This window comes from Nicotiana tabacum, chromosome 2 (assembly GCF_000715075.1).
Source record: "Nicotiana tabacum cultivar K326 chromosome 2, ASM71507v2, whole genome shotgun sequence".
Classification (NCBI taxonomy): Eukaryota; Viridiplantae; Streptophyta; class Magnoliopsida; order Solanales; family Solanaceae; genus Nicotiana; species Nicotiana tabacum.
In genome coordinates, this window is record NC_134081.1 from 109,095,921 (window position 1) to 109,122,569 (window position 26,649).

The following is a 26,649-nucleotide window of genomic DNA, read 5'->3' on the forward strand; positions in this document are numbered from 1 at the left end:
AAATTTCAAAATTTATTAGGCTTGAATCCGTGTGTAGTTCGTATTTTTGAGGTTGTTTGATCAAATTTGAGGCCTCGAGTAGGCCCGTGGTGTGTTTTAGGACTTGTTGGTGTATTTGGTTGATGTCCCGGGGGCCTCGATTGAGTTTCAGATGGTTAACGGATCAAATTCGGACTTAAGGAAATGCTGGAACTGCTGCCTACTGGTGTGATCACACCTGCGAAGCTTTTGATCGCAGGTGCGAAGCCTCACATGCGTGAGATCAGTCGCAAAAGCAACCAAGAGTGGAACTGAACAGTGCTCGCAGGTGCGAGAATTTGCCCGCATTTACGAGGCCGTATGTGCGAAGGGTAATACGTATCTGCGTGCCCGCAGATGCGAGAAGGGCGCCGAAGATGCGAGATTTTTGAAGGCCGACTGTTTTCGCAGGCGCGCATTTTTGTCCACAAAAGCGGATGCGTATGTGCGATCCCCAGGCACCGCAGGTGCGGAAATTCCTGGGCAATGTTAAAAATGAGGGTTTCGAGATTTTTTCTCATTTTGGATATTTTGGAACTCGGTTTGGGCGACTTTGGAGAGGAATTTTTTCACACAACTTGGGATACGAGTTCTTGTCTCCCTTATGATAATATTCCATGAATCTATTTTCATTTTTAGCAATTGGTTGATGAATTTAAAGAGAAAATTGGGGGTGTTGGCCTAAAGTTCAAAGTTCATAATACAATTTTTTGAGTTTTGAATATCGATTTGGAGTCGGAATTGAGTGAAATTAGTTTGGTTGAACTAGTAATGGGATGGGTTGTTGTATTTTGTGAGTTTTGTCGGATTTCGAGACATGGGCCCCACGGGTATTTTTGGGGCGTAATTTCGGATGTTTGTGAAAAATATTAGTATTTTGATATGGAATTAATTCCTATAAATTGTGTGGACTAAATCAAATTAATTGTGACTAGATTCGAGCCATTCGGAAGTTGATACACGCAGAATGGGATTCTGGAGTATTGTTTAGCTTGCTCGGCATTGGATTTGGCTTGTTCGAGGTAAGTAATTCTTCTAATCTTGGAGCCGAGGGCATGAACCTTAAATATATGTATTTCGTGAATTTGTTGGGAGATGACGCACATGTTAGGTGACAGGCGTGAAGGCATACACTATAGAAATTGTGACATAATTATTTTTGTTAAATTTTATAGTTAAATAATCTTGGCATTTTCCATGCTGTGTTAAAGAAATTGAGTTGATAAGTATATTAAAAAATATGTGGAGGCTATGTGCCAGTATTTTTGGGACCTACAAAGGTCATATTGCTGTGAATTATTTATTTTAAATTGAAAATTCATACTCAGTCATATCCATTTCATTACATATCATATCTCAGTCTCTGTTATTTTTTATTGATACATCATATCATCATTTTTGGGCTACTCTCATGACATTGTGAGCCCATGAGAGAGAGATTGGAGAGATTGATGACTGAGGGAGACCGAGGGCCTGATTGTGAGGATATTTTTGGGATCGGGCTGCACGCCGCAGCCGGCCATGTTGACTTTATATATATATTATTACTATTATATGGATCGGGGCTGCCCGCCTGCAGCAGGCCTTATTGGCTTATTATGGAACGTGAGTTGTCCGTGCGGATTCTGATATTATATTATAGCACGTGAGTTGTCCGTATAAATTATAGAGCTTGGGCTGAAGGAGCCCCTCCGGAGTCTATACACACCCCTAGTGAGCGCAGGTACCTATTGAGTGCGAGTGCCGAGTGACTGGGAGGCATGAATGATTGTGAGGTATGCCCGATGGGCTGTTTACGAGTGATTGTGAGGTATGCCCGAGGGCCTGTTTTCGAGTGATTGTGAGGTATGCCCGATGGGCTGTTTACGAGTGATTGTGAGGTAAGCCCGAGGGGTTGTATACGAGTGATTGTGAGGTCTGCCCGAGGGGTTATTTATGATTTTATCATTGAGTTGCATCGCATTGGCATGCACACATGACATACATGTATAAAGATGTATTTTTCTCATGCGGTACTGCATCATATCATTAATGATTTTCACACATTTTTGACAGATGGGCATAGTGATGCATTTGTTTTTTTTACACGGGTTATCTAGAAGGAAAATGAAACATCTCATTTATTATAGAAAGGATTTTTGGGAAAAATTATTGTTTTCAAACTTATTCATATTTTCGGCAACTTCGGTAAACAATTTGGGTTTTCACTGATGTACTTGAAAAGAAGAACTATTATGTTTGAAATCATGATTTTGCTGAGCATTTTATCTCTGAGTTACTTCTGGTATTATTTGCTTTATGTTGTTATGGACTGTTGTGGACTATTGGTTTTGGACCTGACTTTGGTAGAAGCTCGTCACTACTTTCAACCTAAGGCTAGGTTTGTTACTTACTCAGTACATGGGGTCGGTTGTACTGATACTACACTTCTGCACATTGCGTGCAAATGTTGGCTGTTGTTGTTGCGGTGCTCGTTGGTTGCGGGATTTGAAGATGTACCTGCGTTCCTGTTGTAGCTGCCTCTTGTTCATGGTATCCTTAGATTTATAAAAGCTCTGTTTATGTACTATTCAAACAGACTATGTATTTATTTCATTTCCTCTTTTAAAACTCTATTCTTAGAAGCTCATGATTTGTACTACTAGTTCTTGGGGATTGTATAAGATTAAGACCTTTATTCACTTAAATTGCTTTAATAATTATTATTGGAATTGGATAGTTGGTAATTGGCTTACCTAACGGGTTGGGTTAGGTGCCATCACGACTAGTTGGATTTTGGTTTGTGACAAGGTGGTATCAGAGCTCTAGGTTAATAGGTTCTACAAGTTATGAGCAAGTATCTAGTAGAGTCTTGCAGATCGGTATGATGACGTCCTTACTTATATTCGAGAGGCTACAGGGCATTTAGGATATATACATCCCATCTTTCTTTCTTTATCGTGCGAGATTGATTCAGCTTGAGACATAACTCTTTGAATTCCTTTCACATATTCGTATGCGGACATGAGCGCTCGGTATCAGCTATGCATCGCCGGCTTGTGATTTTATGAATGAGGTTCGAGATGTGTATTATGTGTTTTGGTGATGGGCCAGTCTGGAGGACTTGAGGCCAGGTTTATATAGCATCTTAAGCTCGGTAGCTTCAGTTATAACTTGTACATTTGGACTCGTATGTCCGGTAATATCCCTACGAGTGGAATTTGTTTCTCAATGAGCGGTGGAGTGGCCTTGTCATAAGTACGATATAACTGTGGGATGTGTTAAGACGATTTGAATGTGACGAGAAGCGTTTCTGTAAAATGTAAAGGAAAGGCCATCAGGTGCTTGATTTTCGTTTTGATGAGACGTACAGTCTCAAGTGTGAATGTTTTGAAGGATCTTTCACGATTGTTAAATTTTGGGACAAATTAAATTCTCATGTCTGGTTAATGAGTTTGGACTCAGATAGACTAAGTGATTGCATAGTAACTGTGACTGCGAAAAGATATAACAAGATGGCAATTTGAAGCTAGGGAGGTGGGTTATCTCGTGAAAAGTAATCTACATAGGTGTGTTCCTTGTAATGTGAGTGGAGGGTTTCTTTTCTTCCAGTGGGGCGTACGTGTGGAGAGTTGAATTCTAATCTGGCTGAGAAAGTTGACTTGAGTGTCAAGAGAATAATTGCGAGTTTAGCGGATAATTTGGGGTATTTTTATGGTTGGCGTTGTATGAGATTGAGAAGAATTTTGTTGCACTGACTACAGTATTGTGACAATAATAGAGTATGGGTATTGTGGATTATGGAATGTTTTAATCTATGGCTTTGATCCAAATCGGGGAGTCTGCTATTGACAATTTGATTTCATGGTTAGGTGTTAAATTTTAATTTTGGTCTGAAGCATACTTATGGGTTAGTTATGACTTGCAAAAGTGAGATCGAGGATGACTCGAATAAGGAATTCCTGGTTAAGGGTTATATTGCATGTATGAGTATATGAAATTCGCGGGATGAGTGAGTTATTATTGGTGAATGATGTAGTGCGCCCGGAGTATGAATTGGATAGGTAGTGTTAAAGTAGAGTTACTTCTTTGAGTGTTGTTGTGCTAATGGGGCACGTGTCTTTTGTCCCATATGGGCGGTGCAATTATATTTGAGCAAAGTGAGTGACTCCCGAGAAAATTCTAGTGGGTTTGAGAATTATATATAGCAATTGAGAATATTTTCGGACTTGCGTATGGATAAAATCTGAGATTTTCATGTGATGGTGCCTGGACTTGCGGAAATTCTGTATGACTATGGATTCTACATTTTTGTATATGGAAGATAAGAAGAACAATTTCAAATTTATATAAGGCATTCTCAGAGTAAGGGATTACAGTTGTAGTAGTTTTGAAGGTGCTTAAGAAAAATATAGTTGCTTATGGGCCGTAGGGCGTTGTGGTTCTATGCTAGGTTGTGGGGTGAGTTGTGATTAAAGATCGTGGTCTTTTAGCAATGAGGAGTATCAATTTGAAGGCAAATTCGGAAGGGACTCGGAGAAATAGGACAACTGGGTAGTAGACTGGACCAGGTAGGATTGGTCCTTTGGGTAATTACGATGTGGTAAGACTTTACAGATGTTTTGGTGGCAATATTCTTGGGTTTGGCGACCTGCGAGGCTTGGTCGAGTTAGAGGAATTTAGTTCTAAGGGTTTGATTATGTGCAAATGGATTCCAAAGTACTCCGGATGGTTTGAGCCGGATACTTTTCTACCGATATGGGGAACGTGTGGTGTATTGTGATTTCTTCCTGGAAGAAAAAAAAAAGAAAGGGTTCTAACTAATAGGGTATGTAAATTGTTGGTGACTCAAAAATTATAATAAGATTTTGGTATTTTTCACATGATGGCAAGATAGATGTTATGTGTTGTGCGAAAGCTAGATTTTCATGTACAAGGTGACAGTACAATCTTGAAGAGAAGGTAACGAATGTTGGACAACATGGGCGGTTCCAAATAAATAGATGAACAATATTACTACTTGGTGTTGTATGAGGGGAGGGGGATTTCAGAAGGCGTATTGTATTTTGACTTACGGATGTACAATTAGTATTGCGGTACTCACATGGTTGATAGACTGCTGATATTCAAATTATTGCTATGTGGCACGGAAGAATTATGGGAGTATTTCTTGTGGAATAATCGTGCATGAGAGATGTGTTAGTCATTCGAAGGCTAGAATTGGGATCGGTTATGATGATTCATGTGTCCTATAAATTTGGAATTTGGGATTTTCAGGAGCAGATTGTTCATGGTTGCGGACTATGAAGTCATGGCCAAAGCTATTCAGATGATAGTATGTATTATGATTCAGTCGTTGTGGATTTTCGGAGGGTTATTTATCTATTTGTGGGCGACCAGAGTTGATTTGGGGGTCCATTGGTAGGCCCAATTAAGATGTGTATTCTACATCGAGCCGGAAAGGTTGGCTCCATACTGCTATTGTTGAGGGATGTTCCATTCGATTGATGTTGAACTTATTCGTGTTCTAAAATGATTTGTGAGTTACTCCTTTATGCTACGAGGAGTTGTGATTCATTGGTTATGTGCAGAGATGGTGCGGTTCTATTTGAGCTTTATAACGGAATTTGAGCGGGATGAGTATTTGGGTATTGCATGATCAATTACGTAATGGTTATGTTCTTTCAGGTTTTATATGGAATTTTGGTCATTTGCCTCTCCGTCATTATTGATTTTTGAGCAGGGTGACTCGAGGTAGATAATATGGTCCAACGTTTGGATGGGGTCTCGCATTGCAGCGGAGTTATGTTAAGGTATGAACCTTGTGTTAGAATCGGGTGATGGTTCTACGGTGTATGATGAATTTTCAGCATTTCGTTTTGGTGGTACTTGTTAATCTTGCGGGGCAGTTCTCTTATTTGAGTCATGTTTTCGTGACTGAGTACATATGAATTGTTGCGTATTGGTGCACGGATGGCATGGGTTGTGGCTCTGAGTTATATTGGTGCGGCATGTTCGTGGAGAAGTTATGTTTAGTAATATAAGGTCATTGCACCTAGAATGGGTACTATCAGGTTTGATTACGGTATGTTCGGAAGGATAATATTGAAAGTCGGCTCAGAAAAAGTGATTATGGTTCTGGTTGGGGTGAGAGAGCTCCGTGACTTGTTGATCTGGTAAGTGATCATGAAATTTCGCGTGTTTATTTTATTATCAACAGTGTACGAAGGTTTTGGGATGAGGTTTGGTTCGATATGGGTTTAATACTAGTATTTGGTTGGTTTTGGAGTAGTCACTGTGATCAGAAACGGTGCCACGAGCATGAGATTTGTGTAAAATGTTAGTTGATTATATCCGTGGTTATGGCTTGATACAGCTTGTTCAAACTCATATAGTGTGTAAATGTAAGATTCGTGTCTTGAAAGAAATTCTAAAGGTTGAAAATTAAATTCCAAGGTTTATGGGCTAAAGTTAAATCAATGATTTCAGTTGTATTGTGTTGACAAGCCTATATGGATAGGGTGACGTGGGTTCACCCCAGGGTACATGTGTGGTAAGATGGAACAATGATTTGATGGCTTGGAAACAACTCTTGGCACGTTCGAGGATGAACATATATTTAAGTGGGGGAGAATATAATGATCCGGTCGTTTTGAGTATTACCACCCCGCTTCCCCATTTACTGCTCAAATTGTACTTTACAGTTGTTGTGTGAATTGTCGGGGTAAATAGTTCGGGTCCGGTGAGGTTTTGCAATGAATTGGAACACTTAGTTCCAAGGTTTAAAGCTTAAGTTAAAATAGTGATCGGATGTCAACTTATGTGTAAACGACCCCGGAATGGAGTTTTGCTGCTTCCTATAGCTCCGTATGGTGATTTTGGGCTTAGGAGCGTATCCGGAAAATTATTTGGAGGTTCGTAATGGAATTTGTCTTGAATTGCCGAAAGTTGAATTTTTGGAAAGTTTGATCGGGGGTTTGACTTTTTGTATATCAGGGTCGGAATCTGATTCTGAAAATTGGAATAGGTCCGTAATGTGAAATGTGACTTGTGTGCAAAATTTGAGATCAATCGGACGTGATTTGATAGGTTTCAACGTCGTTTGTAGAATTTGGAAATTTCGAAATTTATTAGGCTTGAATTCGTGTGTAGTTCGTATTTTTGAGGTTGTTTGATGTGATTTGAGGCCTCGAGTAGGTTTGTGGTGTGTTTTAGGACTTGTTGGTATATTTGGTTGAGGTCTCGGCGGCCTCGGGTGAGTTTCAGATAGTTAACGGATCAAATTCGGACTTAAGGAAATGCTGGAACTGCTGCCTACTGGTGTGATCGTACCTGCGAAGCTTTTGATCGCATGTGCGAAGCCGCACGTGCGCGAAATCAGTCGCAGAAGCGACCAAGAGTGGAACTGGGCAGTGCTCGTAGGTGCGAGAATTTGCCCGCATGTGCAAGGCCGCATGTGCGAAGGGTAATGCGCATCTGCACGCCCGCAGATGCGATATTTTTGAAGGACGACTGTTTCCGCAGGAGCGCATTTTTGTCCGCAAAAGCGGATGCGCAGGTGCGAAAATGCCTGGGCAGTGTCAAAAACAAGGGTTCCGAGATTGTTTTCTCATTTTGGACATTTTGGCTCGATTTGGGCGACTTTGGAGAGGAATATTTCCACACAACTTGGGGTAAGTGTTCTTGACTCCCTTGTGATAATATTCCATAAATCTATCTTCATTTTTAGCAATTGGTTGATGAATTTAAAGAGAAAATTGGGGGGTGTTGGCCTAAAGTTCATAATACGATTTTTTGAGTTTTGAACATCGATTTGGAGTCGGAATTGAGTGAAATTAGTATGGTTGAACTTATAATGGGATGTGTTGTTGTATTTTGTGAGTTTCATCGGATTTCCAAATGTGCGCCCCATGGGTGATTTTTGGGGCATAATTTCGGATTTTTGTGGAAAATATTAGTATTTTGATATGGAATTAATTCCTATAAATTGTGTGGACTGAATCAAATTAATTGTTACCATATTCAAGCCGTTCGAAAGTTGATACACGCAGAATGGGATCCTGGAGCATTGTTTAGCTTGCTCGGCATTGAATTTGGCTTGTTCGAGGTAAGTAACTCTTCTAATCTTTGAGCCGAGGGCATGAACCCTGAATATATATATATTTCGTGAATTTGTTGGGAGATGACGCATATGCTAGGTGACGGGCGTGTGGGCGTACACTATAAAAATTGTGACATAATTGTTTCTGTGAAATTTTGTAGTTAAATAATCTTGGCATTTTTCATGCGATTTTATGTGTTAAAGAAATTGAGCTGATAAACATATTAAAAAATATATTGAGGCTATGTGCCAATATTTTTGGGACCCATAGAGGTCATATTGTTGTGAATTATTTGTTTTAAATTGAAAATTCATACTCACTCATATTCATTTCATTACATATCATATCTCAGTCTCTGTTGTTATTTATTGATACATCCTATCATCATTTTTGGACTATTCTCATGACATTGTGAGCCCATGAGAGAGAGACTGGAGAGATTGATATCTGAGGGAGGCCGAGGGCCTGATTGTGAGGATATTTTTGGGATCGGGCTGCACGCCGCAACATGTCATGTTGGGTTTATATATATTATTACTATTATATGGATCGGGGCTGCTCGCCTGCAGCACGCCTTATTGGCTTATTATGGCATATGAGTTGTCCGTACAGATTCTGATATGATATTATAGCACGTGAGTTGTCCATGCAGCACGTGAGTTATCCGTGCAGATTATAGCGCTTGGGCTGTAGGAGCCCCTCCGGAGTCTGCACACACACCCAGTGAGCGCAGGTACCTACTAAGTGCGAGTGCCGAGTGCAGAGTGACTGGGAGGCATGAGTGATTGTGAGGTATGCCTGGGGGGTTGTTTACGAGTGATTGTGAGGTAAGCCCGAGGGGCTATTTACGAGTGATTGTGAGGTATGCCCGAGTAGCTGTTTACGAGTGATTGTGAGGTATGTCTGAGGGGCTGTTTATGAGTGATTGTGAGGTAAGCCCAAGGGGTTGTATACGAGTGATTGTGAGGTCTGCCCGAGGGGTTGTTTATGATTTTATCATTGAGTTGCATCGCATTGGCATGCACACATGACATATATGCATAGAGATGTATTTTTCTCATGTTGTACTACATCACATCATTTATGATTTTCACATATTTTTGACAGATGGGCATAGTGATGCATTTGTTTTTTTTTACATGGGTTATCTAGAAGGAAAATGAAACATCTTATTTATTATCGAAAGGAATTTTGGGAAAAATTATTGTTTTCAAACTTATTCATATTTTCGAAAACATCGGTAAACGATTTGGGTTTTTACTGATGTACTTGAAAGGAAGAACTATTATTTTTGAAATCATGATTTTGCTGAGCATTTTATCTCTGAGTTACTTTTGGTATTATTTGCTTTATGTTGTTATGGATTGTTGTGGACTATTGGTTTTGGACCCGACCTTAGTAGAAGCTCGTGTCTACTTTCAACCTAAGGCTAGGTTTGTTACTTACTCAGTACACGGGGTCGGTTATACTGATACTACACTTCTGCACATTGCGTGCAGATGTTGGCTGTTGTTATTGCTGTGCTCGATGGTAGCGGGATTTGAAGATGTACCTGTGTTCCTGTTGTAGCTACCTCTTGTTCATGGTATCCTTAGATTTATAAAAGCTCTGTTTATGTACTATTCAAACAGACTATGTATTTATTTCATTTCCACTTTGTAAACTCGATTCTTAGAAGCTCATGATTTGTACTATCAGTTCTTGGGGATTGTATAAGATTAGGACCTTTATTCACTTAAATTGCTTTAATAATTATTATTAGAATTGGATAGTTGCTAATTGGCTTACCTAACGGGTTGGGTTAGGTGCCATCACGACTAGTTGGATTTTGGGTCGTGACAAAAAGACACAGTAGATACATACTTATAGGGTAGGGGAATTGCGGTCTACAGAATGGGCATTGCGGACAACATAATTTTCCTTTGCGGCCATAGAAACGGATTGTGGTTCACATATTTCTCATTGCGACCGCAATTCAGCCATCGCCAATATGCCAACTCTCTGATGACAGAGAGTTGGTTGTTTTGTGGCCGCAACCAATTTTATGCAGTCCTCACAAATTGCTTTGCAGCCGCACTTGAGAGTCACTAAAATGACAACTCTCTGATCTCAGGGATTAAGTTGTTCTACAACCGCAATAGGATTTCTGTGGTCCGCACATTTTTCATTGCGGTCATAGAACCGTGCCTTACTTTTACCCTAGTCTTCAACTTCTGCGGACCGTACAATTTTTTGTGCGGCCACAGATTCCAACAATTACGAACAAATGGGCATTTTCACCTAGGGCTTGAAATTTTTGCACAATCTTAACATCTAAGCATGAAAATCATCATTCCCCTTAGGGCATTTGTTTTTTAGTCTACCCACTACATGTTTGCCCCACGTGGTTATTCAAATAGATTCCACACACAAATGGTCAAAATTTTCACTAAAAATCTAAAAATTAAAAGAAATTAATCAAGATTATGAAGCATACCAGATATTAATGAGTGCAAGAGATGAGTGATCAATAATTATTTGGCTTGTGAGCAGCTAATGTAACACGAAATTTCAAATTTTGCACTTTGTGAGCTCAGAGAGGGAAAAAGGAAATAGTGCCCTAGCTTCTTCTATTTATAGTGAACGGGTTCTAGAAAGGGAAGAGGGCTTGAGTGCGGCCGCAAAATTCCCATTATGGTCCACATTCTATTACCTGAGGGCCCATTTGCCCTAGCATTTTGCAGTGCGTAGAATTAGTTGTGCGGCCACAAGTTTTGTTGTGGATCGCCGAATTCATTTCGCGGCCGCAGATCTACCATTTCTCTGACAGACCAACTTTAGAGAGTTGACATTTTCCACCTTCAACTTGTGCGGTCCGCAATGTGTTTGTGCGGTTGCAGAGAACCTTTTGCTGCAGCAACCAAAATTGTGCGGTCCGCACAATACAATTGCGGTCCGCAATTCTTTCCACACTTGGCCAATTTTCTGAACATGATTTCTGTAAAGTACACTCATCCCTGCAACACAATTCAAATCCACTTAGCACAAAAATAACACATATCTACAAAAGAAGAAAATAAAAGAAAAAGAAACATGGGTTGCCTCCCAAGAAGCGTCTGATTTAACGTCGCGGCACAACGCAGATTACCATCATTTGAAATGAATCACTACCACAATGTGGCCATCATCAACCTTTCCCAAATAGTGTTTTACACGGTGACCATTGACTCGGAATACTTCATTGTTTTTGTTCTTCAAATCCAATGCACCAAAAGGTGTCACACTCACAATTTCAAAGGGACCACTCCATTTAGATTTCAGCTTTCCGAGGAACATTCTCAACCGTGAGTTGAATAACAATACAATATCGCCCACCTTGAACTCCTTGTTCTGAATGTATTTGTCATGAAGGTACTTTATTTTCTCTTTGTACGGGGACGAACTTGCGTAGGCATAGTACCGGAACTCATCTAATTCATTTAAATGTGCAACCCTCAAGTGAGCGGCTTCATCCCAATCAAGATTCAACATTTTTAAAGCCCGCATGGCTTTGTGCTCAAGTTCCACCGGAAGATGACAATCTTTTCTAAACACCAACCGGTATGGGGACATTCCGATAGGTGTATTAAAATTAGTTCGATAAGCCCATAATGCATCATCAAGCTTCTTTGACCAATCCGTCTGGTTAGCATTCACTGTTTTGGACAAGATACTCTTTATCTCCCGATTGAAGACTTCTATTTAGCTTGTGGATGATAGGGAGTTGTAACTTTATGAGTGAAACCATACTTGCTAAGCAAAGTATCAAAAGCCTTGTGCAAAAATGTGACCCCCATCGCTTATGATAGCCCGCAGAGTACCAAACTTTGTGAAAATATTCTTCTTCAAGAACTACATCACACTTCTCGCTTCATTGTTGGGTAGAGCAATGGCCTCAACCCATTTAGACACATAATCAACCGCGACCAAGATGTAGGTGTTTCCACAAGAACTCACAAAAGGACCCATGAAGTCAATACCCCACACATCAAAGATATCAATCTCAAAAACGGTATTTAGAGGCATTTCATTCTTCTTCGAGATTCCACCGTCCCGTTGACATTCATCACATCTTTTCACCACATCACTTGCATCTTTGTAAAGAGTGGGCCAATAGAAACTGCAACTTAGCACTTTGGCCGCCGTTCTTGATCTTCCATGGTGACCACCATAAGGCAAAGAATGGCAAGTCCCAAGAATAACACTTTACTCTTCTTCCGGTACACATCTTCTAATTACCCCATCCGTGCAAATTAGAAAAAGGTATGGCTCGTCCCAATAATAATCTTGACAATCCCGTTTGAGCTTCTTCCTTTGATTTGAAGAGAACTCATCCGGGATGATTCCACACACAAGGAAGTTTGCTAGATCCGTGAACCGTGGCACCTACTTCATTGAGATAACCAAGAGTTGCTCATCGGGGAAAGAGTCATTGATTTCAAGGCCATCATGCGGCCTCCCCTCCTCCTCCAAACGAGACAAGTGGTTCGCCATTTGATTTTCACTCTCCTTTTGATCTTGTATGTCAATATCAAACTCTTGCAACAATAGCACCCATCTCATCAATCGATCTTTTGAATCTTTCTTGCTCATAAGATAGAGAAGTGTCGCATGATCCGCATGAACAATAACATTTGCACCCATCAAGTATGGGCGGAACTTCTCAATTACAAACACAATGGCAAGGAGCCTTTTCTCCATAATAGTGTAGTTGACTTTGGTACTATTCATGGTCTTACTAGCATAGTAGACCAGATGAAAAATCTTTTTGATGCATTGCCCCAAAACATCCCCAACCGCTACATCGCTAGCATCGCACATAAGCTCAAAAGGGATACTCCAATTAGGAGCAGTGATAATGGGAGTAGTTGTCAACTTGAACTTTAGCAACTAAAAAGCTCTCATGAAATCATCATTGAAGTGAAACTCTGCATCTTTCTCTAAGAGCTTGCACAACGGGTTCACCACTTTAGAGAAATCCTTTATGAAGCATCGGTAAAACACTATGTGACCTAAGACAGTCCGCACTCCTTTCACCGAAGTCAGAGGTGGAAGTTTAGAAATCACCTCGATCTTTGCCTTGTCGACTTCTATGCCATTCTTTGAAATATTGTGGCCAAGGACAATGCCTTCCTCGACCATAAAATGGCATTTCTCCCAATTTAGAACCAAGTTCGTTTCATCACATCTTGTCAATACTTTATCTAAATTTGCCAAGCAATCATCAAAGGCATCCCCGACCAACAAGAAGTCATCCATGAAAACTTCAAGGCTCTATCATGTCTATGAAGATCACATCATACACCTTTGAAAAGTCGTCGATGTATTACAAAGACCAAATGTCATCCGCTTGAAGGCGAAAGTACCATAGGGACATGTAAAAGTTGTTTTCTCTTAATCCTCCAGAGCAATAAGGATTTGGTTGTAGCCCGAATATCCATCCAGAAAGCAATAGAAAGCACGACCGGCCAACCTATCAAGCATTTAGTCAAGGAAGGGAAGTGGAAAATGATCCTTCCTTGTGACTTTGTTTAGCTTGCGATAGTCCATACACACTCCCCACCCAGTCACTGTTCTTTTGGGAATCAACTCATTATTGTCATTGGTGACCACCGTCATGCCTCCCTTCTTTAGGACACATTGCAACGGAGAAGTCCACGAACTATCAGAAATGGGGTAGACAACCTCGGTATCCAACCACTTGATAATATCCTTTTTGACCACGTCTTGCATAGCCTCATTGAGTCTCCTTTGATATTCGATGGATGGTTTGGCATCTTCCTCCAAGTTAATCTTGTGCATGCAAAATGTGGGGCTTATTCCCCGAATATCCGCCAAAGTCCACCAAATAGCCTTTTTCCTCTTGTGTTGCACTGCCAATATAGAGTCAACCTGCACATTAGTCAAACAAGAGGAAAGAATAACCGATAAAGTAGAACAAGGGCCAAGAAATTTATACCGAAGATGTGGAGGCAATGGCTTCAACTCTTAAATAGGAGACTCTTCAATTGAAGGATCTGTAGGAGGAGTTTTCCTATTTTCAAGATCCAAGGAAAGTTTCTGGGGTGCATAGTTGTACGACCTCATCCCTTGCAAAGAGTTCACACATTCCATGAAGCCATCCATCTCGTCATCATAAAAGTTGAACAAGACGGCCTCCAACATATAACCCACATTAATCGTGGCACTTGTGTCATCAATAATCACATCGGTCACTAAGTCCATAAAAGAACATACTTCATTGCTATTTGGTTGCCGTATAGATTTGCACACATGGAACACCACCTTTTCATCACCCACCCGAAAAGTGAGCTCTCCGACTTCCACATTAACAATATCCTTCCCCGTAGCAAGGAAAGTTTGTCCAAGAATAATCGGTACCTCATAGTCAACTTCACAATCAAGAATGACAAAATCCGTCGGAAGAATGAATTTATCAACACGAACTAATACATCTTCAATCACTTCCAACGGTCTCTTCATGGTACGATCGGCCATTTGTAATCTCATAGATGTGGGTCTTGGTTTTCCAATTCTCAAAGTCTTGAAAACCTAATAGGGCATCAAATTGATACTTGACCCAAAATCATAAAGAGCTTTAGCAAATTTGGCACTTCCGATGGTACAAGGGATTGCGAAAGCACTAGGATCTTCCAATTTAGGAGCCATTGAATGCACCATTTCACTCGCTTGATGAGTGACTTTGATAGTTTTAAAATTTATCGACCTATTCTTTGTCACCAAATCCTTCATAAACCTTGCATAACCGGGCATTTGTTCCAAGGCTTCAACTAATGACACATTGATTGAGAGACTCCCCATCATGTCAATGAACCTTTTGAATTGATTCACTTCATTTTTCTTGGCCAGACTTTAAGGATACAGAGGAGGAGTTTTAGATAATGATGCCTTAGCCTTTTGCACTACCGATTCCGGTATGTCAAGAACATGATTCCTAGACGGGTTCACTTCCTCTTGAGTCTCTTCCACATTGTCATCAATATCAATCCGAACCTCATCATATGATTGCATCACATTGCTCGGGATCTCTTCTTCTTGTACCACTTGCTCATCATCCACAAGTTGCCTTTGACTTAAGGTGGGTGCATTCCCACCTTTTCCACTTCTTGTAGTAACGACCATGGCATGCCCCGTGTTGTTCCCACCCTTTGGGTTCACCACCGTGTCACTTTTTAGTGCTTCCTTAGGATGAGAATTTAGATCTTGAGAGATTTTCCCCATTTGCACTTCTAAGTTGCGGATCGATGTATTATGTGAGGCAAGTTGGGCATCAGAATCAGCATTCTTCTCCATCATTTTCTTAAACATGTTTTCAATACGTCCCATTTCATTATTGGAAGAACTAGGACCATGGGACGGATAAGAAGGCGGGTTGCTTGGTTGTTGACACATCAGGGGCCTTTGAAAACCCGACCCCCGATTTTCTTGGTTGTTATGTCAATTCCCTTTACTATTGCCACCACTCCAATTTCCTTGATTGTTGTTGTTATTCCAGTTGCTTTGATTGTTTCCACCACTCAAACTACCTTGGTTGTGTGAATTCCAATTTTCTTGATTGTTTTGAGGTCACCATTGTTGTTGACTTGGTCCTTGGAAGTTGTTTCTTTGCCCTTGAAAGTTGTTCACATATTGGACCTCTTCTTCTTGGTCATTATAAGAGTCATCTTAATCAAACCCACTATCTTCTTGCACAAAATTGTCCACTCTTTATTGCACTTGCGGACCCTTTGTTCTCCGTTTGTTCACCACCATGTTTACTCCCTCCACTGCATCGACTTGCCTCAGGTTTTGAACTTGTTAAAGTTGAGCCTTTGCAATTAGTTCATGGTGGTGGTCAATCCGACTATATCTTGCCCATGGTCATGCAACTCTTTGTGAAGGTGAATTACATTAGGGTCACCTTATGGAACATTAGCTCAGGATTACCACGCCGAAGAAGTGTCCGCCAAATCATCCAAAATATAACACGCCTCCGCATAAGGCGTAGTCATGAAGTTCCCACCGGCAAGTTGATAAACTACACATTGGTTGGTTGTATTTATCCCCGATAGAAAGTTTGTTGAATCATGTTCTCCGTCATATCATTGTTGGGACACTCGTTCACCATTGTTCTATACCATTCCCATATCTCGTGCAGTGGTTTATTGGGCTCTTGCTTGAATGCTTGAATTTCATCCCGAAGTATAGACAAGTGCTCGGGAGAGAAGTACTTAGAAATAGATTTCTCCGCCAATTCACCACAAGTATGAATGTAATGGTTTGGCAAACGTTCCAACCAATCTAAAGCTTTCCCTCGTAGAGAGAAGGGAAAAAGCCTTAGCCTCAAAGAATCCTCGGAGAATGCATTCAAATGTTTGTATGCATTTTGACCCGGAACACATGTGAAGAATCCTCATTGCTCAAGCAAGGTGAGCATCACATTGGTAATTTGAAAGTTGCCCGCCCTAATACGGGGATGGACTATTGCACTTGCATATCCTTCATTAGGCAACACCCGGTGTGGAGCCGCTCTTGGTGGAGGTGGGGGTTGAGCGGGCACATTGTCATGAGGCACTCGGCCTCGTCTATTGGCTTGAGGTTCAAGAGGAACCTCACCCATTTGATTATTCTCAACGTCCACATCCCCTAAAGCAATGTTTTCGAGCTCATTGTTTGCCATGGTTGCACATATAATTTCCAAACACTTTAGTAACACGGAAGGAAAAGAAGATATTCCAAAAACACACTCAAATATATAGCTAACATCATTTTTAACTCCCCGGCAACGTCGCCAAAAATTGATCTCGTCCAAATCACACCTCAAAACAAGGATATGAAACGGTCGATTGCAATATTAGTAACCCAACAAAGAGTCGGGATCAAATTCACAGGGAGTTTATATGGGAGTGAGGAGTATATATTCTAGTACGTGAGTTTGAACTTTCTTAATTTACACTTCCATAAATTGGTTTTGTTTCTATTTCTATTTTTAAAACTAAGATTTCAAAGTTAAGAAATAAAACTAAGATAATTATTTTTGTTTTTTTTTAATTTTGTAAATAAGCCTAGCGCTATGACAATCACCTAGATATTTGCCTAATGGGATATAAAATTTAATGCTTATTTTGTTGATTGGGGTGTATTATAGCTATCAACTCTCAATTACCCACTCAATACCTCTCGGTCAGAGAGTAGTTTTGCCCAATTTTGCTTTCTCAAGACCAAATGGGTATTGCACAAAACGATTGCTAAAAGAACAAATTGGGTTATTACTATCTCTAGGTTGAACCATTTAATTGGGTTAATCAATCTCTCGATTGACCCAATTTCTTGTTAGCCAAGTTTTCCTAGACTAGATCTCTCTTTCTCAAGTAGAGACCAAGTCAAATAGGCATGAACTAATATTTTCAACCATTAATTCCATAAATTAAAGCATGAACAAAGCTAAATAATAAACATCCAATCATAAACAAACACTAAATTAGATACCCATAAAGTTTACACACTAGGGTTGAGTCACAACCCTAGTAAAAATCTAGCTACGCATGCTTGAATTGAAGAAATAGAATAGGAAGTACTAATTAAACCATATTGTAAAGTCAAAATGTTAAAATCTATGTTAAAATATCCCAAAATATAGAAAACTACTAAAAGAAGAAAAGAAAAATGACTACAGGACTTGCTGATATCAAAAGTTGACCTAATTTTGTGAAACTCGTCTATTTATACAAGGCTGAAAATTTTAGATAAAAATCCCCTTCGGGAGGTTCTGCGGCCGCACAATTCCATGTGCGGTTCGCAGAATTCTCCATCTTCCAGGAGCTGGGAATCTACGGCCGCACAATTCTCAACTGCGACCACAAGGCAAAGTTTCTATGGTCCGCATATTTATCACTGTTGCCGTAATATGATCTTCTACGGTCCTCATCTTTATTTCTACGGCTGCAATCTGATCTTCTGCGGTACGCATCTTTACTTCTGAGGCTGCAAGGCACTTCTTCTGTGGCCGCACAATTCTTATGCGGTCCGCAACTTGGACTTTGAAAACTTGCAAACCCTCTGAAGTTGATCTCCAACTCTTCAATTGCGGTCGCACAATTCTTGTACAGTCTGCAGGTTGCTAGGAAGCCTGCTGGGATTTTCTTCATGGTTTGCGGCCGTATGTGGAATTTTGCGGTCCGCACTTTGTGAGATTTTGTGCCTTTGATTGCCTTGTGTTTAGATTACTCCTTTTTGAGTCGGATTTCATATCGGGAGTCCAACTTCCAATATTTCTGTAATTTTGCACATTTTATCAATTTCGGGAACACAATCAATGCTTTTAGACTAAAACAAAAGCTAAAAGGTGATAATAAGCAGTCAAAATCCCCACTTATCAACCACATGAAATAAGTTGGTAGATTTTTGTTTTCATCAAGTTTGTGATCATGAGATTTTCATTTTCGGGGAAAAATGGATTCACATGATGCTTTTGTAGACAATTGAATAGACCTCTCGGCTAGCTTTATTGTGATGAGCATCAACACAAATGAGGTGTGCGTCTTTCTAACTTGAATCTTTATTCTTTGGCTCAGCTTTTGTAATTCTTTTTTCTGGATAATTTCTTATTTAATTGTGAAGTTTGTATTGTAAATAGGATCTCGTCATATACATCTGACTATCTTATGGTTAATTTGATATCAACTGTACTTTTTAAATTTGAATCTCTTGTCATTATAATCCTCTCATGTGTGGTGCACAAGGTTGAACTTTTTGCAATATTGTACTTTTAAAAGTATATTTTTGCAAAAGTGTATTCACGAAAATTTAGAGAAATCGAGTAAAAAAATACATAATTCCACCTACCCAAAATCAATATCGACTCTTCACTTCAAAATCAAGCAATTTCAAAAGTAAATCGAGACCAGAAATCAAAATTCACAAGGAAGCTATTTCCTCATCTTCTTCTTAAAAACAACAAATTGAGATGAGAAATTATACAAAAGTTATCTATATTCCATGTAGTCATCTCTATCATCAAAGCTGAGAGCACAACATTTTTTTTTTTTTGAAATGGCAGCTCAGAGTAACTTTAAAGAAACAAACTGAAATATTCTTCTTCTTTTAAGATTTCTTGGGGTTACAATATTTTCATTCCTTAAAACATTCTTCCATTTGGATCCAGCAACAAGTTCAAAAGCATTTCTTTAGGAGATCTTTTGTAAAACCATAAATCATGTGTTTGTGTTTTGGTTAGAGTTAGTAAAAATGTGTTCTTTGTAATAGAGTTATTACAAAGAGGCTTGTAATTGAGTTATTACAAGTAGGTGAGGGATTAAGAGGTTAATTCCTAGATTACAATAGGTTGTAATCTAAAGTTTTCTCAGTTAGTGAGGTTGAAATACTATGAGGGTAGGTCGTGGTTTTTAATCCTGTGAGCTGGGAGTTTTCCATGTAAATTTTTGTTGTGTCTTTTACTTACTGCTGTGTGTGTGTGTGTGTTCTATGGAAGCTGATAGAGAACCGGGTTCTCTGTACAGTTTGGTGGACCCTTAATTTACATCAGTATGTATGATAGCAGGTTCTTTCTACAAGGCTAACACCTAGAAAGGATCCACATGGCTGCTCCACCAAACTTTGAAGAAGGTCAATCAACTTATAGACCACCAAGATTCAATGAATAATATTACGGATGGTGGAAGACAAGGATGCATAAATTTATCATAGCTGAGGATTCTGAGCTCTAGGATGTCATCTGCGATGGCCCTTTCGTTCCCACGAAGACCATTGGGGAGCCAATAGTGACAGTTCCTAAGACAAAGAAGGAGTACAACGATGTTGACCACAAAGCTATAGAGAAAAACTTCCGAGCAAAACAAATCCTCGTCTGTGGTATTGGTCCATACGAGTATAAGAAAATCTTGGCCTGTCAATCTGCCAAGGAGATCTGGGAAGCTCTCCAAACCGCAGATGAAGGAATAACTCAAGTCAAGCAATCAAAGATCGACATGCTCACTACAGAGTATGAACTCTTCAGGATGAAGGATGATGAGTCCATTCAGGACATGCTTACTCGATTCACCTCCATCATCAATGAGCTCCACTCTCTAGGAAAAATCATTCTAAGAAACAAACTTTTCAGGAAAATACTTAGCGTATTATCTAGCTCTTGGGAAAGCAAAGTCAATGCCATCATAGAGGCAAAAGATCTATAAAAGCTGCCCATTGATGAACACATTGGAAATCTGAAGACTTATGAAATGAAGAAGAAGAAGAAGGACCATGAAAGAATGAAACCCAAAAAGGAGAAGAACCTGGTCCTCAAGGCAGACAATAATGACTCAAGTGGTGAGGATGCTGACATGGCCTACCTCACAAAGCAATTTCAGAAAATGGTTCGCAGAAATTGAGGCATTCCAAAAAGGGGCAGCTCCCTCAAACCAAAGGTTTATGACTTGTTTCATAAATGTGGGAAGCCAGGACATTTTATCAAAGACTATACTCTCCTCAAACAAGACCAGCACAAGCATAACACAGACAAAACAGCCAATAGGAACCCAGTTCGTGACAGGTTATTCAAGAGAAAAGATGTTACTGACAATATTGTGAAACAAGATCTTGCTACATGGGGAGATTCCTCCAGTGAATTTGGGGAAGATGATGAACAAGGTGATACTTCCATGATAGAAGTTGAAAACGAAACAGCTGAATGTGACTCTATTTTTGCTCTAATAGCAAGATGAAGATAATGATGATGATGATGATGAGGTAAACTTTCTAGATATTCAAAGAAATTTGAAGTCTTACTCTCAAAAGAATCCTATATCCTTGGCCAATGTTTTAATTGATGCTTATCATAATCTTATAAATGATAAAAATATGTTAACTGTGGAACTATGAGAGGTAGAACATGAGAGAGATGATCTGATAGTCATAGTGGTTAACCTATAAGAGATAATTGAGGTTCTAAAGAAAGACAAAGATGCTCTAACTAAAAGAATTGAAAACATAGAGCATGAGAGAGATGACCTATTGGTAGTAGTTGTGGATCTAAAGGAAACAATTGAGGAATTAAAAGGGGAAAACAGTTCTGGGAACATCCAAAAGGGAAAGGAAGTTGCAAGTGAGGAACGCCTTAAGCTTGAAAATGAGCTCAAAATGGTGAAATCTAGTCTGTTTGCTGAACTTGAAAGAAACAGACAACTTCAGGAAGATCTAGGAAGAGTTAAAAATAACCTAAAAAAATCTCTAAAGTGGACCTGGTCCTCTGATACAATCACTGCCATGTATAAAAGGAACGGGGGGAACATGCAGTGAGTCGGGTTCTAAAAGAAAAGGACTCCCTACAATCCACACAACAAGTATGTTACTGTCCCTAATAACTGGCTTTGCATTCATTGTAGTAACACATGGCACTTTAAAGAAACCTGTAAGGCTAGAATTAAGTCTCAACAGAAAAATAAAGTTTTTGTTGAAAAGGTAACTACTGCTAAAGAACCTGATCACTCCAATAAAAAACGTGTAATGCCTACTTGGACAAAAATAAGTTTAATTCGCCATTTTCCTCATTACAAGGGACCCAAACTTGTTTGGGTTTCTAAGTCTAATCCTTGATTTTCGTGTGCAGGGAGCAGTAAAAGGAAGAAACCAAAGATGGTATATGGATAGTGGCTGATCTAAGTATATGACTGGAAGCATTGATGATTTCCTTTCACTCAAAGCCCTGCAAGGAGGGAGTGTGTCCTATGTCAATGGCAAAGAAGGTTACATTTTGGGAGTATGAAGAGTTGGGAAGGCGCTCACTCATTTAATTGAGAATGTGTACTATGTAAATGGCTTGAAATATAGCCTACTGAGTATCTCTCAAACTTTCAACAAAGAAAATAAAGTGGAATTCTTATAAAAAAAACTTGCACTATCACAAATCTTGTGACTGGTGAAGTGGTTCTATTGGCAAAAAGATTCAAAAATATCTATGTTGCTGATTTTGAGTCTTTGCACAATGTGGATCTTACATGTTTGAGTGTTGTTGATGATGATGCTGAGCTATGGCACAGTAGATTTGGACATGCAAGCTTTTCATTACTGAACAAATTGGTCAAGAAGAACCTGGTTCGTGGGATGCCCAAGTCAAGGTTCACGGATCACAAGGTCCTACTTCAAGCCCAAAAATGAAGTAAGCACCTCAAGGACACATGATCTCCTCTATATGGACCTATGTGGACCTATGAGGGTAACAAGTAGAGGAGGAAAGAAGTACATTTTCATCATAGTCGATGACTACTCCAGATTTACATGGACCTTGTTTCTCAAAACCAAGGATAAAACCTTTCCAGTCTTTGTTGCCTTTGTGAAGAAGATTCAAGTGAAGATGAGCCATAATGTTGTGAGTATAAGGTCTGATCATGGCACAGAGTTTGATAATACAAATTTCGACGAATTCTGTGCTAAAAATAGTATAAGTCACAATTTTTCAGCTCCCAAAACACCACAACAAAATAGTGTTGTAGAGTAGAAAAATAGGGCTCTTGAAGACATGAAAAAGACTATGATAATTGACAGTGTCATAGCAAAAGGCTTCTGGGCAGAGGCAGTCAACACTGCATGCTATTTGGTAAACAGGTGCATGATCAGGTCCCTCTTAAACAAAACTCCATAAGAATTGCTGAACGGGAGGAAGCCCAAGCTAACTCACCTAAGAACGTTTGGATGCAAATGCTTTGTTCTCAATAATGGTAAGGAAGAGCTGAGAAAATTTGATGCCAAAAGTGATGAAGGAATATTTCTTGGATATTCCTCACAAAGCAAAGCATACAAGGTCTACAACAAAAGGACTCAATGTGTTAAAGAAAGCATATATGTAATCTTTGATGAATCACACCACTTATGTGGGAAAGATTCACATGATAAGTTATTGATATGGCAAATGGAAAGGCTTATTTGATGAGCCAAGTCAAGGAATCCAACGAAGAGAATAAAACAGAACCTTCAGCTAAAACATAAGAACATGGTTCCATCACAACAACTGAAGCAAAAGACAGAGTTGCTGATGTCGTGCAAGGAAACCCTGATGCTGAGTAGAGAAGTGGTAGTCACCCCTCTATAGATGCCAACAATGGATCTCATTCAGAGGAACCTAGATCTTCACACAGTGAGATTGAGGTGTCTAATTGGAAGCACAAAAGTTCACATCCTCTCCAAATCACATCCTCTCCAAAATATGATCACTCATCTTGATTCAGGAATTCAAACCAGATCAAAGACAAGAAGTTCGCTTGCCTTATCAGCTTTCCTTTCTCAAATTAAGCCCAAAAATATTAATGAGGCATTGAAAGATGCTGACTGGATTACTGCTATGCAAGATGAACTCCATTAATTTAAGAGGAATTATGTATGGCACCTGATTCCTCGACCCTCAGATATAACTGTTATAGGAACCGGGTGGGTGTTCAGAAACAAGCTTGATGAGTTTGGAAATACAACAAGGAACAAGGTCAGGTTAGTAGTTCAAGGCTACAATCAAGATGAAAGGATCAACTATGATGAGACTTTTTCCCAGTTGCTCAAATGGAAGCCATCATAATCCTCATTGACTTTGCATCTCATATGGAATTAAAATTGTTCCAAATGGATGTCAAAAGTGCATTTCTAAATGGATATTTAAAGGAAGAAGTCTTCGTCAAACAACCACCTGGATTTGAGTGTCATGATCATCATGAACATGTATTCAAACTTGACAAGGAATTATATGGCTGAAACAGGTCCCTCATACATGGTATGAAAGGTTGTCCAAGTCCTTCTTGAAAATGGCTTTACAAGAGGAAAAATCAAAAACACCCTATTTTTGAAGAAACAAGGGAGGAACCTGCTCATTGTGCAAGTTTATGTTGACGACATCATCTTTGGGAAGCGAGTTTGAAATGAGCATGATGGGGGAATTGAATTTTTTCTTAGGGTTGCAAGTTAAGCAAACCCCTAAGGGAGCGATGATAAGTCAGCAGAAGTATATTAAAGAGCTCCTGAAGAAATTTGAGATGGAAAGTTCAAAAATCATTGATACTCCTATTGCCACTACTACTCGTCTGGACATGGATGAACCTAGTTCTCCTGTGAATGAAACCATGTACAGAGGCATCATTGGTTCACTTTTATATCTCACAGCTAGCAGACCTGATATTGTATTAAGTGTGGGATTATGTGCTAGATTTCAATCCAGTCCAAAGGAATCTCATCTGAAAGCTGCCAAGAGGATTCTAAGGTATTTCAAAGGAACGTAGACCTGGTTATCTACTATCCTTCAGGAGATAATTTCGACTTAATTAGGTATGCCGATGTTGATTAAGCTGGTTATCTAGTGGATAGAAAAAGCACATCTTACATGGCGCACTTTCTGGGAACGTGCTTCATCTCATGGGGTACAAAGAAACAAAACTTTGTGGCTCTTGCAGAAGTTGAGTATGTGGCAGTTACCGCATGTTGTGCTCAACTTCTATTGATCAATCAATAACTGGAGGATTTCGGTGTGTTATCGGATTATGTGCCATTATTGTGTTTTAACACAAGTGCTCTTAACATTTCAAAGAACCCGGTTCAGCATAAGCGAACAAAGCACATTGATGTGCGACATTATTTTCTCGGGGATAATGTTAAAAAGGGCCTCATCTGTATGAAGTTCTGCAAAATAGAGGTCAAGGTAACAGATATCTTCACCAAAGTATTGAGTAGAGAGCACTTTGAAAAGAATTGGATGGAATTAGGGCTGATAAAATCAAACTGAGTACCAGGTCCCTCAATGATTGGCTATTAAAAAGTGAACAGGTAAAACTGCTAAAAAGCATTTTCTGGCAAACTCTAACTCATCTGTATACCGTTAAAGGTAAACACGCATGAGAATTATAGAGTAAACAAGCAGTCAATAACCTTGCATCTTGGTAAAAAGATGAAGCTACCATTTACAAAACTCAGTTAGGAAACCTGGTTCCCTTGACTCAGGTTAGTAGCTCCTTTTACACTCATGCACACTTTAAACGGCTATAAAAGTGCGACGTTATTAAATGTTTCTGTCTCCCTCTCTCATCTATTTAAAATCCAAACGCCACACCCATTACAAACTAACCTGTCTACCCAATAAGTTACACCCGCTTGTAACCGGTCCCTCACTCCCTCTAAATAATCCCAAAAGACGTCTCTTTCCAAACTATCCACATCAAAACCACAAAATTCTCTTCACTTTCAAACGCAAACCCTCTCTTTCTCGTGTCTCTACTTCCAAACTCCATTATGTCTTAGAATCCAGAGCTTTCAAGCACTACCAGTGTCATCCCTACTGTGTCTTCATCTCACAAAGCACATGAGTGTGCGTCTGAGTCTCAACTGTCACCCAGTCAAAACCCCACACCAGACCAACAACCACCTACTATATCTTCTCCAACCCAATCGAGTTCTGGTTCTCACTGCAATCGTAAGACTCAGAACCCCAAAATATTCGTTGCTATAACCTTTCCTTCTACCTCGACGAAAATAATGGCAGACGACGAAATAATAGACGGAGACGAGGGACAAGAGGTCTCCAGTCAGAAAATTGGCGAAATCTCTAAAACCCAACAAGATATGGTTGGCAGTGGTGAAGTATCAGCAGTGCCCGCTCCAAGCTTTGATCTGATTATTTCCATTCCGTCAGGTAATGTTCCTCTTGCATCTTCTAATTCTATTTTGGGGGTGAATGAGAAAGAAGCCATTGAGAACATGTTAGTGATTGCTGCAGAGGGAGGATTAGTTTGAGGATATGAGTGTGATGATGAGACCATTGGGTCTCAGGGGGAAGGTTAAAGTCACAAAGCTGAGGGTGGGGAAGTGGTGCCTTTTGAAAATTTGGCACCAGTCAGTACTACTGGGAAAACAACAGAGGGACAAGATCCCTCTGCCCAAGAAGAGCACTCTGCTCCTACTTGGGATGAAACACATTGCTCCTCAAAAGAGCCCCAGGTCAGTACTGATCATGCTCCTTATCCTCACTTCGATATTGAGCCGTTGAACTTTGTCATTCCTGGGATGAGATCTCTATCTGGAGAGGAAAATGAACATAGTGAGGAAGACTATGATAATGTGACTGTGGCAAGATTCATCGCTGCTAGAAGTGGTAGTTCAATTCCCAAAGAGCCCATTCTTAAAGGATCCACTACCAGGCTGCAAAAGAAAGAAGCTTATGAGATTGTTCTAAAGAAAAACAAAGAGAAAAAGAAAAAAAAGGAGGTGGGAGTAAGGGGGAAATCTAGTAAATGAGGAGGATGTGCCTCTAGCACTTGTTGTTCATGTTGACGATGAAGAGGTGAATGAGGAACCTGCTTCCTTAATTCGTAAATCCTCCAAGAAACTTGTAATTCCAAAGCCTAGGAGAGGGTCATATGTGAAAGTTGTAGAGGTGACAAGTGTCGAGGGAGAGAAGTATGAAAAGAAGGAGAAAAATGTGAGGAAATCAGTGAAGGGGAGGGCTAGTGGCAAAGAGGAACCTGGTTCCTCCAAGAAGGCCAAAGTGACTGTGTCAAAGGATGAA

The 26,649-nt window shown here is 39.8% G+C and overlaps 1 protein-coding gene across 1 annotated transcript; it reads left to right on the top strand.

Moving 5' to 3' along the window:
* The first annotated feature begins 19,502 nt into the window (after window positions 1–19,502).
* On the top strand, window positions 19,503–20,311 carry LOC142167837 (uncharacterized). The gene is made up of 2 exons (XM_075227984.1): window positions 19,503–19,508; window positions 19,844–20,311. The coding sequence occupies exons 1-2, from the start codon at window positions 19,503–19,505 to the stop codon at window positions 20,309–20,311; spliced, it is 474 nt and encodes a 157-aa protein (XP_075084085.1).
* Window positions 20,312–26,649: the final 6,338 nt, after the last annotated feature.